Below are 15650 nucleotides of genomic sequence, written 5' to 3'. Positions count from 1 at the left end.
GGACCACTGGACTAGAGCATAGGCCAGAAAGTAAATGACGCTGTACACAAGTAACCCAGCAGAGAGCACTTGGGGGCTGTTGTGATAGGTGTGCTGTAGAAGCCACTAAAACAGATAGTCTCTTGCCGACTCCTTCCCCTCCCCTGTAACCGTTATCCAAAAGGGAACAGATAAGGACACTAGTGCAAAGGCCCCAATTCTGGCAGAGAAGCAAGAGCCATGAGTGGGCAGTTCCTGTTAGTAGACCCCAGAGCGGACACAAAATTTGTGTCTGCATCCAATCTGCAACCACGGTCTGCAGATACACAGCGGATAGCCGCAGATTTGCAGGGCTCTACATGTCAGCTCCAAAGAGACAACACCTCCAACAGAACAGTGCCCGCCCCAATCTCCCCAACACAGGCTGCAGCACAGGATCCTAGCACCAAGCTGGGCCATTCCAGTCAGTCATCAGAGACCCGAGACCCAGTCAGTTCTCATTCAGAGGTGAGGGCCCTGTATCCATCCCCGCCGCCCCCAAGCACAGACCCCTAATGCTTCCTTGGGTCATCAGTGACCGGAGAGGAGAGTGCCCAACACTGACCCCCGCCCCGCTCCCTGCAGCCCAGTGCCAAGTGAGCCCCCTCCGCCCCACAGCACAGCAACCTCAGCACCACCACACCCCACAGCACAGCACAGCACCCCGACTGAGCTCCCCGCCCCCCACAGCGCAGAGCTCCCTCGCACCCCACACAGCGCCCCCTACTGACACCACCCTGCTCCCCCACAGCACCCACCGCACACAGCCCCCACTGATCGCCCCACCCCCACAGCGCTCCCCCCGCGGGTCCAGCATCTCCCAGCCTCCGGCCCGCGCGCCTTACTCAGCGCGACTCCGCTCAGTGTGGCTGGCACCGGGCTCCGGGGCCGGGCAGCCCGGGGCTGACAGCGGGGCAGAGACCAGCGCACCAGGCGCCGAGTCCCGTGTCAATGGGGGGGCTCCGGGGAGCTAGACGGCCCCGGCCCCGGCCCCGGCCCCCCTCCAGGGGCGCATGCAGACTCCGAGGGGCGGGGGCGGGCAGTGCGCGCGGGCTGAGCACGACGGGAACCTGAGAGACCCGGGCCCGTCCAGGACTCACCCGCGCGCGCGCAAAATTCGCAAATTCTGTTTCTGAGAGACAGCGAATCCGAGCTCTCCGACCTGCGCGCGCCGCTCATTGCGCACGCGCCCCGCGCGATCCTTCTGATAAACTCAGCCAGTCCGGCGTTAGCGGGCCCCGCGGGGGATGCTGGGAGTTGTAGTTCCGGCCCGGCCCGGCCCGATGTGGGCTGTGTGGAGGGGTCAGGTCTGCAGGGTGCTGTGGGGGTCTCGGGTTCCAGCCGTCGCTTCTCGGCTCCAGAGCACAGAGCCTGACTCTTTCCCGGCCCCGCGCTGCTGGAGCTGCGGCATCCCTTTCCCCGCCCGCGGGGTGCTGCCCCGCTTCTGTCCGGCCTGCCAGGCCCTGCAGCCCCCTCAGCCCCAGCCTGACCTTTTCCGCCTTATGGGCTGGTGAGGCCGGGCCGCTGGGCTGGGAGGCTGGCGGGGGACTGGGAGCGGGGGGGGGGGGGTGGGGCTGGGAGGTGAGGACTTGAGGGGGGCGGCTGGGGCAGTAGTTGGCTGGCAGTGGCTCTAATGCCTTTTTGCTTCTCTCTCCCAGTGACTGCTCATTCAACATCGACGTGCAGCAGCTGCAGCAGCGATTCCGGAGCCTGCAACGCTCCTTGCACCCTGATTACTTCAGCCAGAGATCCCAGGTTAGGAGTTAGGGTGGGGGGGACTTGCCCTTGTAGGATCCAGCCACAAGCCTGGACGTAGGAGAGTTGTCGCTCTTCCCCATGAAAGTCACCCAGGCAAGGGGCAGGGTGACATGGTGACAACGTGTTGGCAGTTCAACAAGTGCGTTTATTTGGGAATCAGCTCCCCACTTGTGCATGTGCCTGGACTGAGTACAGGGGGGGAGTTAGGAGCCCAGAGTTCTCTCATCACTGCTCTTGTTCAGGAACTTCATATAGATTCTGCAAGTTCTTGGTCTAGGAAATGGAATGTTTTTAGTTTGGAGGGGATAGAGGTTTTTTTTTTTTTTTTTTTTTTTTTTTAAGTAGCTGTTGAATGTCACTTTAAGAAGTATCTATGTCCATAACTGAATTTGCCCATGTGTAATAAAGTGAGATAAACAAGCTTCTATTCTAAACTCAATTTCCTTTATTTATTATTGCAGTCCCTAAAATTTGGGCCGGGGGGAGGCCTTTACTCCTCCAGGTTGTCTGCACCCATTCTCTCATTTGTCCAGTGCTTGAGTCTTATGTCAGTGATGTTTGGAGGATATAAAGTATTCCATTATGGTGAAGGAATATCATTATGGAGTCAGAGTCTTCTTGCCCTGTTCCTCTGATGTGGTGTTTCTTTTGGGTCCACCAGAACCTAAGGTCCAAATTTTCAAAATACTTCCACTAATTGTTTCTTTCCATTTTTGGATGTCTGATCTCCCCTGAGATTCAAGGGGCCAGATTTTCAGAGGTAGTGAAAATGCACAATTCCCTCTGAAAATTAGGCTTCAGGGATATGTTTACACAGCCCACCGCAGCAAGCCTCCTAGCCTGAGTGGACAGACTCAGGCTAGTGCTCTAAAAATAGCTGCATAGACAGCATTTGGAAGTTGTGACACAGGCTGGAACTCAGGCTCTGAAGCCCATTTCGCTTTCTAGCTTCAGACCCTGAGCCACGTCTTCAAATAGCTGTCCACACAGCTATTTTTAGAGCAACAGTTCAAGGCCTGCTGATCCAAATCTGTAGACCAGGGCTGGGAAGTTCACTGCCATGGTGTATGTAAACATACCCTGGGAGTCCCAAGTTATGGTTTCTAAGTTTGAGTTGCTTTTTTTAAAAAACTTTAGCTTGGTTGTTTAGAAGCATCTTCTACATGCCCAGCCCTGCTTAGTGTGAGAGTAAGAGATCAAATTATAAGGTGGTCTAGCTGAAGAAAAGCAATTGAAGTTCTGCATTTAAAAAAAATAATTAAAACCTTGATCATAAAGGTAATAAACTTTTTTGAATCAGTGCAGTGATTCATACTGGGTATTTCTAGTCCACCACTCTTATCTAGGTCCTTAACAATTTAATCCTTTTGGCTTCCTTAAATATTTCGGCAGAGATTTTACTGCAATTAAAGATTACACTGATGTTCTGTTTCTAGTAATTTTATTTTTTTACTGCTGATTAAATGTCATGTTTTGGTTTTAATTGTAAACATGGTAATTTTGTGTAATAAAGATATTTTTGGATCTTTTGTTGACAGAAAGAGCGGGACTTTTCTGAACAACATTCTTCCTTGGTTAACAGAGCCTACCAAACCCTACTGAGTCCCTTGAGCCGTGGATTGTACCTAGTAAGGTGTTTAATATGTGCTGTAGTATCACACCATAACCATTCAGAGGTGACTGTAGTTTGTTACAGTATAATAAACTAAAATCTTGTGTACATCCTCCACTACCTTCCCATTTGTATGCCTTCACAAGAGAAAGCAGGAATATTTGAGGCTGAAGGAACCAAAGAGCTCCTGTGTCCCACCTAGTCAGCATCTTTACTATGGAATAACTTTTTTCTTCTGTTTGTTTTGTCATTGTAATCTCACTAACAGCCTGTTGGCCATCCAACAGATTAATATCTTTGGGCAAAACTCTACCTCTTACACTTACTTTAAGCTTGGCCTCTAATAGCTCCCGTGTGCCTCTCTGTGCATTAGTCAACTGCTAATTTTAGGGCTTGTCTACATAAAGAGTTTTTCCTGATTAACTCCATGTGTAGACAAGCCCTTAGTGACTTGATGTTTGGGGAAAATGGTTGGGAATGGGATTGAAATGCAGAGGTGGCAGCAGGTGATATTATGAGCCCAATGTTTTCTTATTTTCTAGCTGGAGCTGAATGGAGTGGAACTGGCGGAAGGGACAGACCGTGACATAGATGTGGAGTTTCTCAAGGAAATCATGGAAATCAATGAGATCCTGGCAGAATCTAAGAATGAGGCTAAAATAGAAGAGATTGAAAGCTTCATTGAAGGTGAAGTCAAGACCTGCCTAATGTACAGGAATAAGTTACAATGCTATATTTTCTATAAGGTGAAAAAAGGCTAGTCTCTCTAATTAAGGTGATGTAATGGGGGGTGGCTGCCCCATAGCATCCCCTACTGGCTGAGCATGGCACTGTAGGTGCTCCCTGCCTCTAGTGCCCTGCAGAACACCACACAGTCCAAGAGGGTCTAAAGCAAAATTCCCCTGTTGTGGTTTTACTTTATTAAATCTAAATAAACTTGAAATAAGTCTCTTCCTTTGATTGCAGGGTTTGCACAGCCATCCCCCTTGGGGACTGTGTTTTTTAATCCAGCCTTTTGCTGGTCTGTGGTCTCTCCTCTTGGGCTCCAGGATGTACAGCCCTTCTTCTTTGGAGCTGTGGTTCTTTGGGTCCAGTTCAGTCTTTATCTTAATCCTCTGCATTTACCTGCAACCACCTTTCTCCAGCCACCTGCAGCCCCTGGGCTTTTGTCCTGCTGCTCCTGTCTCTGGAAGCACACGATCCAGGCTTCTTTTTCTAGTGAGCTCTCCTGGGAGCTGCTGTGTCTGGGAACCCTTTATCAGGCTTATTAATAAACTGCCTGTCAGTCACCAAGGGATTTAGTTGGTTGCAGGTGAGTATTGACTTATTCTCCCTGTCACAGGTAGGCTGGTCCCTAACTCCCTTTAAATGGCCAACTCTGTGACAGGAGGAAATTAGGAAAATGTGGAAGAGCTATTTTCTTGTGTTTTTCATCATGACATTGAGTAAGACACATTTCAGTCCATGGCCTTGTTTTTATTCTGATTGCTTGAAATCCTCTATTGCTCTGACTTTGCAAATGTGCAGGTGATGCAAAATAGAAAAAAGATAACTTCCATTGATTGCCAAGGTGCCCCTGAGGAACAAGATTCCTTTTTTAGAAGCAATCTAAAAAGGACTTTATTAGTTCAACTTTAGTGCTTTGACAGAGGTGTGGCCTCAACTTGTTATAACTGCTACCTTTTCAAAGCAAATATTTTTGTTAATGTTATTAAATTAATCTTGCTTTTTACAAAAAAAATTCCATACATGCAATATCATGAACAGACTCTTACTAACAGGAAATGTATCTAGTGTCTGTCTTAAAATCTATTCTGCAAGCTTCTAGCTAGTTTGGCAACAAGATGTACATGTGCATGTAGCTTTTGAATAATGGCTTAAATGTGTTTTGAGGTCATGTTGCCTATAAAGAGAAATATAATATTCAGTGTTTTGAAGTTGGTCGGATAAAGTTAGTATGAGGGAAGTGTTCAGCACAGAGATTGAGAAAGTGGTTGTTAAAGACTGATGGAGGATGTAATTCTTGGCTCCAAAGAGATGATGGACCAACATACAAGCCCAAGGAGAGCTTAAAGAAGATGTTTAGGAAAGTCCAGGTGTGTGGGGAACAGCCCTGAATGATACAAGAGCTCAAACTGGAAAATCTTGGGAGTCTTTTCTGGCTTGACATTCTATCACTCTGTGACAGAGACTTTCACTGAACTTCAGCAAGCATTAAAAGTGTGGGTGTTTGTCAACTTTGGAGAAGTACTAGGTGGATGATGATTCAGAGGAAGGGTAGTTAATGAATTGGAAGGTTCCATAGTGATAGACGGTATGAACTTCATCAGATTGCACTGGTATCTCCTGTGGCTAGCTTAAATGAAAATGTAGAGTTTGAGTACAGCAAGTCTCCTCTACTAAACAAAGGAGAGGGTAGTTTAGTGTGATATGACACATGGTAGGGAACTGTTAAAGGTGCTCTGCTCAGAGGGGATCTGAGTCACTCGGAAAACTTGTTTCTCTAAATATTAACGCTGTCACCATGACAAGAGAACATATACATTATAACAACACTGTCACCAGATTCAAAGAACATTTTAAATAACTATGGTAAAGCATGTTTAATACAGAGAAAAATGGTTTGAAGAGACTTTCATTTGCACTCACAATACTAAGATATGGTAACGGTGATTCAGAAGAGTGCTGAGTGTCCTCTCAATCTGCTTACTTTCTCCATTAATATGTGCTAGAATTTGGCCAACCATCAGTTTGATGGTAAAGTATTTTCACACTTCCATGATGCAGGGTTAATGATTTTGAGTGCAAGAAATAATAGCAACAGTCAGGATTGTGAAAGGGTAAAATATAATTCAGAATGCAAACTAATAACCCTTAATGTTTGTGTCTCACTATTTACACTAAAAGTCACTTGCTTGGCTTGGTGCTAAACTGTTTAATAGCTAATGACAGAACAAAACAGTTGGTAACAAGATTTAGTAAGTGTTCAGTTGCAAAGGTGCTGGCAGCGTATCTATTTCCCAGCATAAAATCATAATGCAATGTTATTGAAAGTGCTCAGTAAGCATATGTATAGCTTTGAATAAGACTGGCTTTGTTTTTGTTTTTTTTAACAGTTAAACAAGAAGAATTGACCAATGGTGTGAGCAACGCTTTTGAAAGAGGTAGTGATCTCAATCTGTTACTTCTTGAATTGTTTTACTGCTATAATGTCGGAGTAATGAGTGTTTAAAAACAGCATGTTTTGGTATTAACAGGTATATAGTGAACTACAGAATTCAAGTATCATTCACTGTCTTAAAAAACAAAAAACAACCTTTCAGAGACTGATGGGCAACGCAGTACAGATCCCAGAGTACTGGTATCAAACTTCTAGCAAGATGATCTTCTCACTGAGCAGAGTCCTGTGTGTTGCACCAGCTTCAGTCTCTGAATAGTTTTAAGATGTAGCTTCATGTAAGATGCAAACCCTAATGGCAGGTGTACACCCTCAATGAAAAGGACTGATATTACCTCCACTACCATCACCAGCTCCTTTCCTTCAGCCTGCTGTCATCATGTCCGTATTGTCTGGGTTAAGACTTGACCATGTTACTCTCATCCATGACCCAATTATAGCCACTGGCTGAAGCACTGAACTACATTCTCTGAGTCAAATGAGAGAATACTGACACTGCTGCATCCCATGCCTACTTGCTAACCCTCCTCACAACCCCATATACACCTGGAGCACAGGCACAGTGACAAAATTATACCCTTTGGGACCCCACAATTTACAACCCTTTGGGAAGAGGAGCCTTTACCCACAGCTACCCAGTGAGATCTCTCCAAGAGGAAAATAAATAAAGCCACTGAGGAACAGCCTTCTCCACTCCTGCTAGGGTCTACAGGTGAGTCAACACCTTGTGATTAATGGTAGTCTAGGCAGTTGAGAGATCTAATTCCACCAGCATGAAAACCAGATATTCATTCATCTCCTGGAGATCATCAACCACAGAAGTCTCTGCCAAGCCCACATCCATGCTCACATTGCTAAGTGTCAAAGAAATCAAAGGCATCATAGATAGTGTGAGCCATGTCTTGCCATAGCCTTCTGCACAATCTTACCCAAGAAGGAAAGATTGTCAGGGTCGAGTGATGACTTTTTGAGCAAAGTGTGCACTAATTCTTCCTTCTGAGCAGGATGCATCTTGCCCTCACAAAGAGGCAACAAGGGACCTACTGTTTCCCCACTGGCCTCCAACTGTCAGGTGCTGTGTCCCAGTAGTCAGGCCGAGTGGTTGGAGCAGTGGTCGAAGCTGGATGTAGGGTTGGGACTCTGCCAAGGGTAGTGCTGGAACTGAGATGTGGGGACAATCAGGCTTGAAACAGGGATCAGAGTCTGTAGATAAGTCAGTCAGTACTGAAGCTGGAGTCCAGGAGCGTGCCTGAGAACAAAGCCAGGTGCTCCTAGTCTGGGGAGCAGGAGGCAGGGCTGGAGCAAGGTCAGAGTAGGGCAAGGACAAGACTGAAATAGGGCTCAGGCAAGACTGAGGTAGGAACTGGATCAGGAGCAGGCTGGGAGCCTAGAGAGTCTGATACACTGTAAAGCAGCAGGAGGGTTCCTGACTGAGTAATGCTGTTGCATAGAATGATCTGCGGCTCTGGTGGAGTTGGGGAAATACCTGAGCCTGGGGATCATCTGACCCAGACTCTGCTTAGGGATCGGCTGCTTTCACATGCTTGAGTGATGATTCACTGCAGCTCTGTGGAAGGGACAGCTGAGTGAGTAGCCCTAGTTTGGCTGCAGGTTTGTCTCACAGCACCAGCCAGGAAGTATGTGGATCCATAACTGCCTGCAAAACAAAGCTCTCTCACCATCTTCAGAGCCTCTGTGAGAATCACTGTGTGAAACTCTAGCCAGCAAGATGAGGCCCTTGTTCCCTCAAGACCTTGGTCTGCCCCCAGGAAAGGAGACACCTCATCCCTAATCTGATCAATCTTGTCTGTAAAACAAGAAATTTTCTCAATAACAGGAGGATATCAGATCAGCTACTGAGCTGAGACAATCTTGATTGAGCAATCTATCAACAGCTTGATATAAAACTGCTGTCCAAGATTCTGCAGATGCTATGGTAAAAAACTTTTTCTTTGCTTCCCACCCAGCCATACTGTGAGTCTTAGAAAATGTTCATGAAGCAGCTGTTGAGCCTCTGCATGAGATTTCCACCACTGGCACTCTAGCTGTCTTCCTCTTGCTTACTTGGTTGCAGATCCTCCATAAATCAGGGTGCTTGTGAGAATGAAGCTAGCAAAGAGGGCACCTAGAAGTATTGTTTTCCCTAGCAATGGAAAAAGACTCTCTCCCTCTGAGCTCTTTGTAACCCTTCTGCTTCCATTAATCAGTAAAGGGAGACCATTCAGAGAGATCCCCCACCCTGACAGGAGAAATGAGTCCCAACCTCAAACTACAGGCAGTAACTCTTGGTCCATGATGCAGGTTTAAGATTCGGTTGCCCAACTTGCAGTCCCAATCCAAAAACCAGGTTCAAGAGGGTGACAGCTGTGAGTTGATCTAGTAACGATCTTCGATAGGCTCATGGCTCTCATCATGGCCAGGATTTCCTGACCACCTCAGAAGCTTCATCACCTATGTGAAGATTGCTCTCAGTGATTTGAATCCTTCCCTTTATTTCCATTGTTACCATGCTGAGGCATGTAGTCCTCTTACAAAGAGACTTGACAGTGCAGCAGAGCCAGTGGTACACTAAAATCAGTCCCACCTTAATTCCATCGAGGGCTTCCATGCTAAATAGACATACACTCTGTCAGATCCAGTTTGGAGAAAACTTCCTGCATTTCAGGTGGGATGCAAGCAGCACAGCCACGCTTTCTCCCTACTGACTGTCCTTGGTTCATGACTTAACAAATGTCTAACTGGTAAAAGCTGTGCCAGAACTCAGTCACTTGAGTAGCCTCAGCATCCCTACTCTGCTGGTCCCCCTATCATGGAATCAGTGGAAAGAAGAATTAAGATCCTCCTTATCTCAAGGCCCTCTCTCACCCTGGACACAAACTCCTTCATCTGCCTGTGTCAGTTTTAAGACTTCCCTCAACATTACAACCTCTATTTATCTCTCTGACCAGAACCTGCCCTTATCTCTAATTTCATAACCAGCCTCCCTCCCACAAACATTTGCCTATAGGTACCTTACTAAGGGTTTACTACTGTAATGATTACTTGCCCTGCTGGCCTCATATCAGTGGGTGAAATTGCTTTAATTTACAACATATTAAATCCTTCAACATAAAGGATCCACTATTAACACCACTTAAAAAAACCAGTCTGAAGGCATGCTCCATGGCTGGCTAGGAAGAGCTCTTGTTACAGGCAGAGCTCTTCTGGTAATGATGGGGGGGTTGGAGCCAGTCTTCATGGTAGCAGTGGTTCCCAGCCAGGCTGCTGGGTCTTACTCCTGTTATGTTGGTGTCACGTAGTTTGTAATAGACATAGTACAAGTACGCCTCTGATGCCAGTCTGTTAGGCCTGGTGTACACTGACAATATAGGTTGATGGAATGCAGCTTCCGTCAACCACATGAAGTCTGTGTCTCCACTGGCATGTCAGTTCCGTCGACCTAAATCATGGTAAAATTCGACTTAATAAAACCACCTCCGCAAGTGGCATAGTGCTGAAGTCGAATTGTATTAGTCAAATGAGCGTTCAGTGTAGGCAGAGCGCAACGTAAATAGACGTCGTTGGCCTCCGGGAGGTCTCCATATTGGCCTCCATAATGCTCTGTTGTGGCCACTCGACATTCGCACTCTGCTGCACCACGGCCACATGTACAGGAAACAGCCCCTCCTCTGAAGCCCCGGGAAATTTTGAATTCCCATTTCTTGTTTGGTCAGCATGGAGAGAGCTCTGTAGCTGAACTGCTCATGGCAACTGCACGCCCCAAATGCGCTCCAGCATGGAGTTGACCTGAGGTCTTAGATCTCATCATCCTATGGGGTGAAGAGTCTGTTCTGGCTCAGTTCCAAGCCAGTAAAAAGAAATTTGGATATCTACGAGAAGATATTGTGTGGTGTGGTGGAGAAGGGCCACAACAGTGACGCGCAGCAGTGCCACGTTAAAATCAAAGAGCTAAGGCAGGCATATCAGAAAACTAGGGAGTCAAACAGTCGTTCTAGCTCGTCACCAAAGACATGCCACTTTTATGAGGAGCTGCATGCGATTCTTGGCAGTGACCCCACCACCGTACTACCACACAGCATAGAATACCTCTGTAGGATCCCAGTCCAGGATGAATGAGGAAGAGTGTGGGGACGAGGAGGAGAACAGGGGGTAGGTGAATGGGGGTTTCCATTCTCCCTGAGAGCCGAGACCTCTTTGTTACCCTAGAGCAGCCGAGCCGGATGCAGGACAGTGTGACTGACCGAGATGCCAGGGAAGGCACATTTGGTGAGTGTGTGTGTGTGTGTATAGCAAATCGTATTTCTGTGGTTATAGTCCTAGTCCAGCTTCTTATTTCTGTGGAAAAAAAGCAGTCTGTGTGGTTGTAGGGATGGGCTTCCTGGATGTTGGTCCACTTAAGCAGAGGGTTACTCCCGAAACAAACTATTTACGTGCTTGGGGATGCTCCAAGAATCCTCCATGGATATCTCCAGGGAATTTTCATGTAGGTACTCTGCAATCCTTTGCAGAAGGTTTCTGGGGAGGGCAGCCTTATTTCTTCCACCACGGTAAGACACTTTTCCTCGCCACTCTGCTATTAAATGAGCAGGCATCATTGTGGAACACAGCATAGCAGCATAAGGGCCAAGCCTGTAGCCAGATGCTTGCAGCAAACCTTCCTTTTCTGCCTTGTTACCCTCAGGAGCCTGATATCACATGTGGCCATCTAAGGATGATGGCGCAAGTTTACAGTACCCAACCAATATAATCACTGCATGTTATTCCCTTGCCAGGGATGGTGTCTTGGGCCCCAACACAGATAATTTCTAGCCGTGACATTGTTTTCATGGGTGTTAGGGTTCCAGGAACGGGTACCCCTATGTTTTCTGCAGCGACACTTCACCCACACCCTCCTCCAATCCCTTTGGACCACCACCTCCCAAACCAGTCTTTGGGTTCGTGAAGGGGAGCCCAATGATCCTGCTTCTCAGTTAAGTGTGGATTGAGGAATTTGGTGCTACAGAAACTTCCCTATAATGGATGTAAGGGCTCCTTACTTACCATGGCTGGAATGCCACTCCAACCTGTACAATAGGTACAGATTGGTATGCAGATCTGGCGTTGCCTTGTGAATATGAAGGGGACTTTTTTACATTGTGACGTTGCTTTTCATCCACGGGATCAGCTAACAATGGAACCTTTGTGCTTTGCTTGCCTTACAATGGACAGCTCGGCCTTCACCCCAGCTTCTACTCCTGCAGAGCGCCTTGCCCAGATTAGAAGGTGGAAAAAAAAACAAACTCAGGATGACATGTTTAACAAACTAATGAACGCCTCCATAGCTGCTGACACAGAGCTTGGAGGATGTCATTGTCAGAAAAACTGAACTTGGACATGGAAAATAGAAGATCAGCCCAGGAGCAGGAGCGTGCAAAGCAAGAGGACATGTTGCATATTATGAGGGATCAGTCTGACATGCTGAGTCATCTGGTTAGAGCTTCAGGAAGAGCAGCAGCAGGACAGACTACCTCTGCAGCCCCTGCAAAATGCTCAGCCTCTATGATCCAACCCAGTGGGAACTTGTCCCTCTTTGTTTCACACATGTTATGGAGCACACAGCGGGCAGAGATAACCGTTAGGATGTTGCGTTCACTGTCGTCTAACCTAGTGAGCATACTGCGCCATCGTGCCTTTAAGTGGCCAAATGCACATTTCACCACCATTCTGCACTTCCTGAGTCTATTATTGAAACGCTCCTTCTCTCTGTCCAGCTGCCCGGTGTAGGGTTTCATTAGCCAGGGGAGCAAGGGGTAGGCAAGATCCACCAGGCATTTCAACATTGACCAAAAAATAAATATTGGCAGGGAAGAAACAGACCTGAGTTCCTAAAGATGCGTGCATCATGCACCTTTCCTTACCCCCCACACTGATGTCAGTGAAGCATCCCCCGTGATCCATAAGGGCCTGCAACACCATTGAGAAGTATCCCTTCTGGTTTATGTACTCTGTGCTAAGCTGGTCTGGTACTAAAATAGGGATATGCGTGCCATCTATTGTCCCCCTAGTTTGGGAACCTCATTGTGGCAAACCCGTCCATTATATCCTGCACGTTTCCCAAATTAACTATCCTTCTTAGCAGAAGTCTATTAATGGCCCTGCATACTTGTATTGCGGCAGCTCCCAGGGTGGCAGAGACGGGTTTGGAAAAAATGGTGTGAAAAAACATAGTCTGTTTGTTTTGGACAAGAGGGGATGGGGGAGGGAGCACATTGCATCATGGGAGGACAACAACCTTCCCAAAAGGCACTGTGGGATAGTTACCCACAGTGCACTGCTTTGATTATTGATGCAAGCGCAGCTGGTGGGGACACAAAGCCCCGACGCAATGCGTGTGGGGTGATCACGCTCCTCCGACTTTGTAAGTTGGGCGGGTGAAAATCGACTGAAATTAAATCAACTTCACTCCGCAGTGTAGACATACCCTTACTGTTTGAAACGTAGCTGCCTAATGGTCCACTGGATTTTTGTTAGTCCTTCTCAGAGAAGTCATTGGAGGGCACTGATGTTGCATGTCTTTTCCCTGTTCTTTGTACATCTTGTGTTTTTAGACTCTTAAGATTTGGGGGGCAAGACCGTGTATTACATTTGTTTTGTAGAGTGCCTATCGCAAGGGGCCCCAATCCTGACAGGCATCTAGGCCTTATGTAATAAGCATAACCCACCATTACAACATAGGCTTACTGTGGTACTCCTGGTATTGGGCTTTGTAATTCGCAATGTTTAGTTCTGTTATCAACATGGCCATTTTACAACAAAATGCTTGAAATTAAATTTCTAAGATCAAACAGAGAATCCATCCTAATATAAATTTTAATTCTTTGTTTCATTTCAGGTGATCTCCAAGAAGCCAAGAAACTTTTAGCCAAAATGAAATACTTTGAAAACTTGGAGGAGAAGGTGAAGAGCAAGAAAAACCCTTCCTGATATCACAGTTTTTGCCATTAAAACCTGATCCACTTTTGATTAAAGAAATGTTTGATTGTTTCTGATTCAGTAACTAAAAGCAGCACAATCAGTGTATGCCTCTTGATTTTGCAATCCTTCCTTACATGTGGAAACAGAAGAGCTGGTAAGAGACATCCATGTATCCAGTCTCATTAGTTAGCAAACTTGGAAGTGGAGTGTTGCTGCCAATAATTACCCTGTACTCCTCAATTCCAAGTACTAGCTTTGTGGCCACACTCCTTCCTCTCTGTATTTATACCTTCTATATCCCAAAGCTCTTGGGTATATCTACGCTCTCCCTAGTGGAAAATAAATAACAAACTGAGTATCTAGATCCCTCTTGCTATGGGGATTTAGTCAGGGCCTGATTCTGACTTCAGTAGGAGTTTTGTCCAAAGACAGCAGCAAGTGTTGCCTAAGTAAGGCCTGAATGCCCAGTTTGGTGGATTTTCCCTGGATTTTGCTGTCTCCGTACCAAACACTTACAGCCATGGGGAAAATGGTGCTTGTTTGTAGGAGAAGTTTTAGCAAAGATTGCTCACTAGAGAGTTTCTTGCAAGAACTGGAGACAGATGGTAATAACTTTCTCAGTTGCATTGAGGGCAGCGATTATTCAGGCTGGGAATGCATTTGCCTCCTCCCTCCATTGTGATAGTCACTCTTACCCCCATCAGGATGTGTTTAACATCTTGTTCTTGCATGAAGCTAACAAGAAGAGCCTTCGCCAAAGTCTGTTGCTCAAAGCTGCCCTTGTTTCCTTTCACATTATTGTGTGTTGCTGAGGCAGTTGGAAGGAGTAAGCAAAACTGGAGACTTGAGTGTACTTTGTATGTTGCTTTGTAATGCTTAAACTAAACTCTTGGCCTGCTCTAGGAGTGCACTGAATCAAAAAGGAGAGATGTGTTTTAGCCTTTTTTGACAATCTAAACCAGATAGGGTCTTATTTCACACAAGAGCTGAGGAGTTCATGGCAGCTGCCGCAGAAGATGTCTAGAATAGAAACTAAGTGTATTGTGAAAACAAATGATAAAATGATTAGAATAACTTCCTGACAAGCAGTAAGAATACAGCGGCTTTAGCTGCTAGCCTTTTTCCCTAAAGCTTCCCATTGATTTTACTCTTAAGGTCTAGATAGAGAAGAACTCCACTGCCTTTTGCCGTTTTAACCATTGTGTCATCCAAGTATGTTCTGGGTGGATCTAGACAAGACTGGCTAAAATGCTGACATCTCTACACTAGTGCTCCTGCTATTATATCATTTGTGGAATTGCACCAGGGGTAGCAGCAGTTGGAAATAGCCAGAGAGCACATAAGTTATAGCTGCTATAATAGCTCCTTTATAAGGTGAGGAAACAAAAAAAACAAAGGGGAACATAAATGCTGTAATATATTAAGGCGTTTGGTGTTTTAGTTTTAAAGGCAATTAAAAATGTGAGTTTATTTTTGCTGGGGATTAAGCAGAGGACTCTTTCACACAACAGGTGCAGCACTGACAATGCAAGCTATACATGGTCTTGTTCCTTTCCTGTCAGTGTTTCCCAGTCCTGTCTTGGAATGACCCATCTCTAGGGGATGAGAAAAGTGTTCAGTCGCCACCACAAGTTGAATTTAGACATATCTGCTGTAGATACCATTTATTGCCTTTTGTGACCTGGTATTTTCATCCACCAAGAGTCAGACTCAGTGAGATTCAAATTATTTTCACACAGGTCACCATACAACTGTCGTTAGTTTCTCATTTTTTCTTTTTCTAATCTAGACTGGATTTCAACCAGTAATTTCAGGAAGACCAATTATATCCTGATCCCCATAGTCTTTCTGTCCTTGTAATACATTATATCATAGAGCTAAAGCATTTATATGGTTTCTTAGGTAGCTACAATTACCTACTGCCTTCATTCCAATGGGATTAATGGCTTGTGCCCATCTTGTGCTGTCACAGAAATAGGACTGTGTAGGAAGAGCCTCGAGTAAGCTGGGGCTTGTCAGAGGAATTAGTCTTGGTGGTAAAAGGAGGAGTGTTTTTATGTAGTAACTAGAATATTTCAGTTAGCAGTATGTGTGGCCATTCTTAAATGTTCAGCATTCTAATATCACATT

At 46.0% G+C, this 15650-nt stretch overlaps 1 protein-coding gene across 2 annotated transcripts; it reads left to right on the top strand.

The window, feature by feature from the left end:
- Positions 1-1263: 1263 nt before the first annotated feature.
- On the top strand, positions 1264-13842 carry HSCB (HscB mitochondrial iron-sulfur cluster cochaperone). Of its 2 annotated transcripts, none has more exons than XM_067539396.1 (6): positions 1264-1528; positions 1677-1773; positions 3315-3452; positions 3931-4075; positions 6505-6552; positions 13438-13842. In XM_067539396.1, exons 1-6 carry the CDS (start codon positions 1266-1268, stop codon positions 13527-13529), a joined length of 783 nt encoding a protein of 260 aa, XP_067395497.1. In that variant the 5' UTR covers positions 1264-1265; the 3' UTR covers positions 13530-13842. The 2 variants fall into 2 exon arrangements, with proteins under 2 accessions (XP_067395497.1, XP_067395498.1); XM_067539397.1 differs by having other exon boundaries at positions 3315-3404; positions 13438-13577.
- The last annotated feature ends 1808 nt before the right edge of the window (positions 13843-15650 follow it).

This window comes from Emydura macquarii, unplaced genomic scaffold (genome assembly GCF_026122565.2).
Source record: "Emydura macquarii macquarii isolate MOO-44397 ecotype Brisbane River unplaced genomic scaffold, CSIRO-AGI_Emac_v2 contig_554, whole genome shotgun sequence".
Lineage (NCBI taxonomy): Eukaryota > Metazoa > Chordata > Testudines > Chelidae > Emydura > Emydura macquarii.
The sequence above is the reverse complement of the archived record's forward strand: the minus strand, read 5'-3'. Positions and strand labels throughout refer to the sequence as shown.

Coding starts and splice junctions, on each gene's coding strand:
- HSCB (XM_067539396.1), top strand. CDS start 1,266: ATGCTGGGAGTTGTAGTTCCGGCCCGGCCCGGCCCGATGTGGGCTGTG. Junction 1,774..3,314: donor ACTTCAGCCAGAGATCCCAG/GTTAGGAGTTAG, acceptor TTTTGTTGACAG/AAAGAGCGGGACTTTTCTGA. Junction 6,553..13,437: donor GAGCAACGCTTTTGAAAGAG/GTAGTGATCTCA, acceptor GTTTCATTTCAG/GTGATCTCCAAGAAGCCAAG.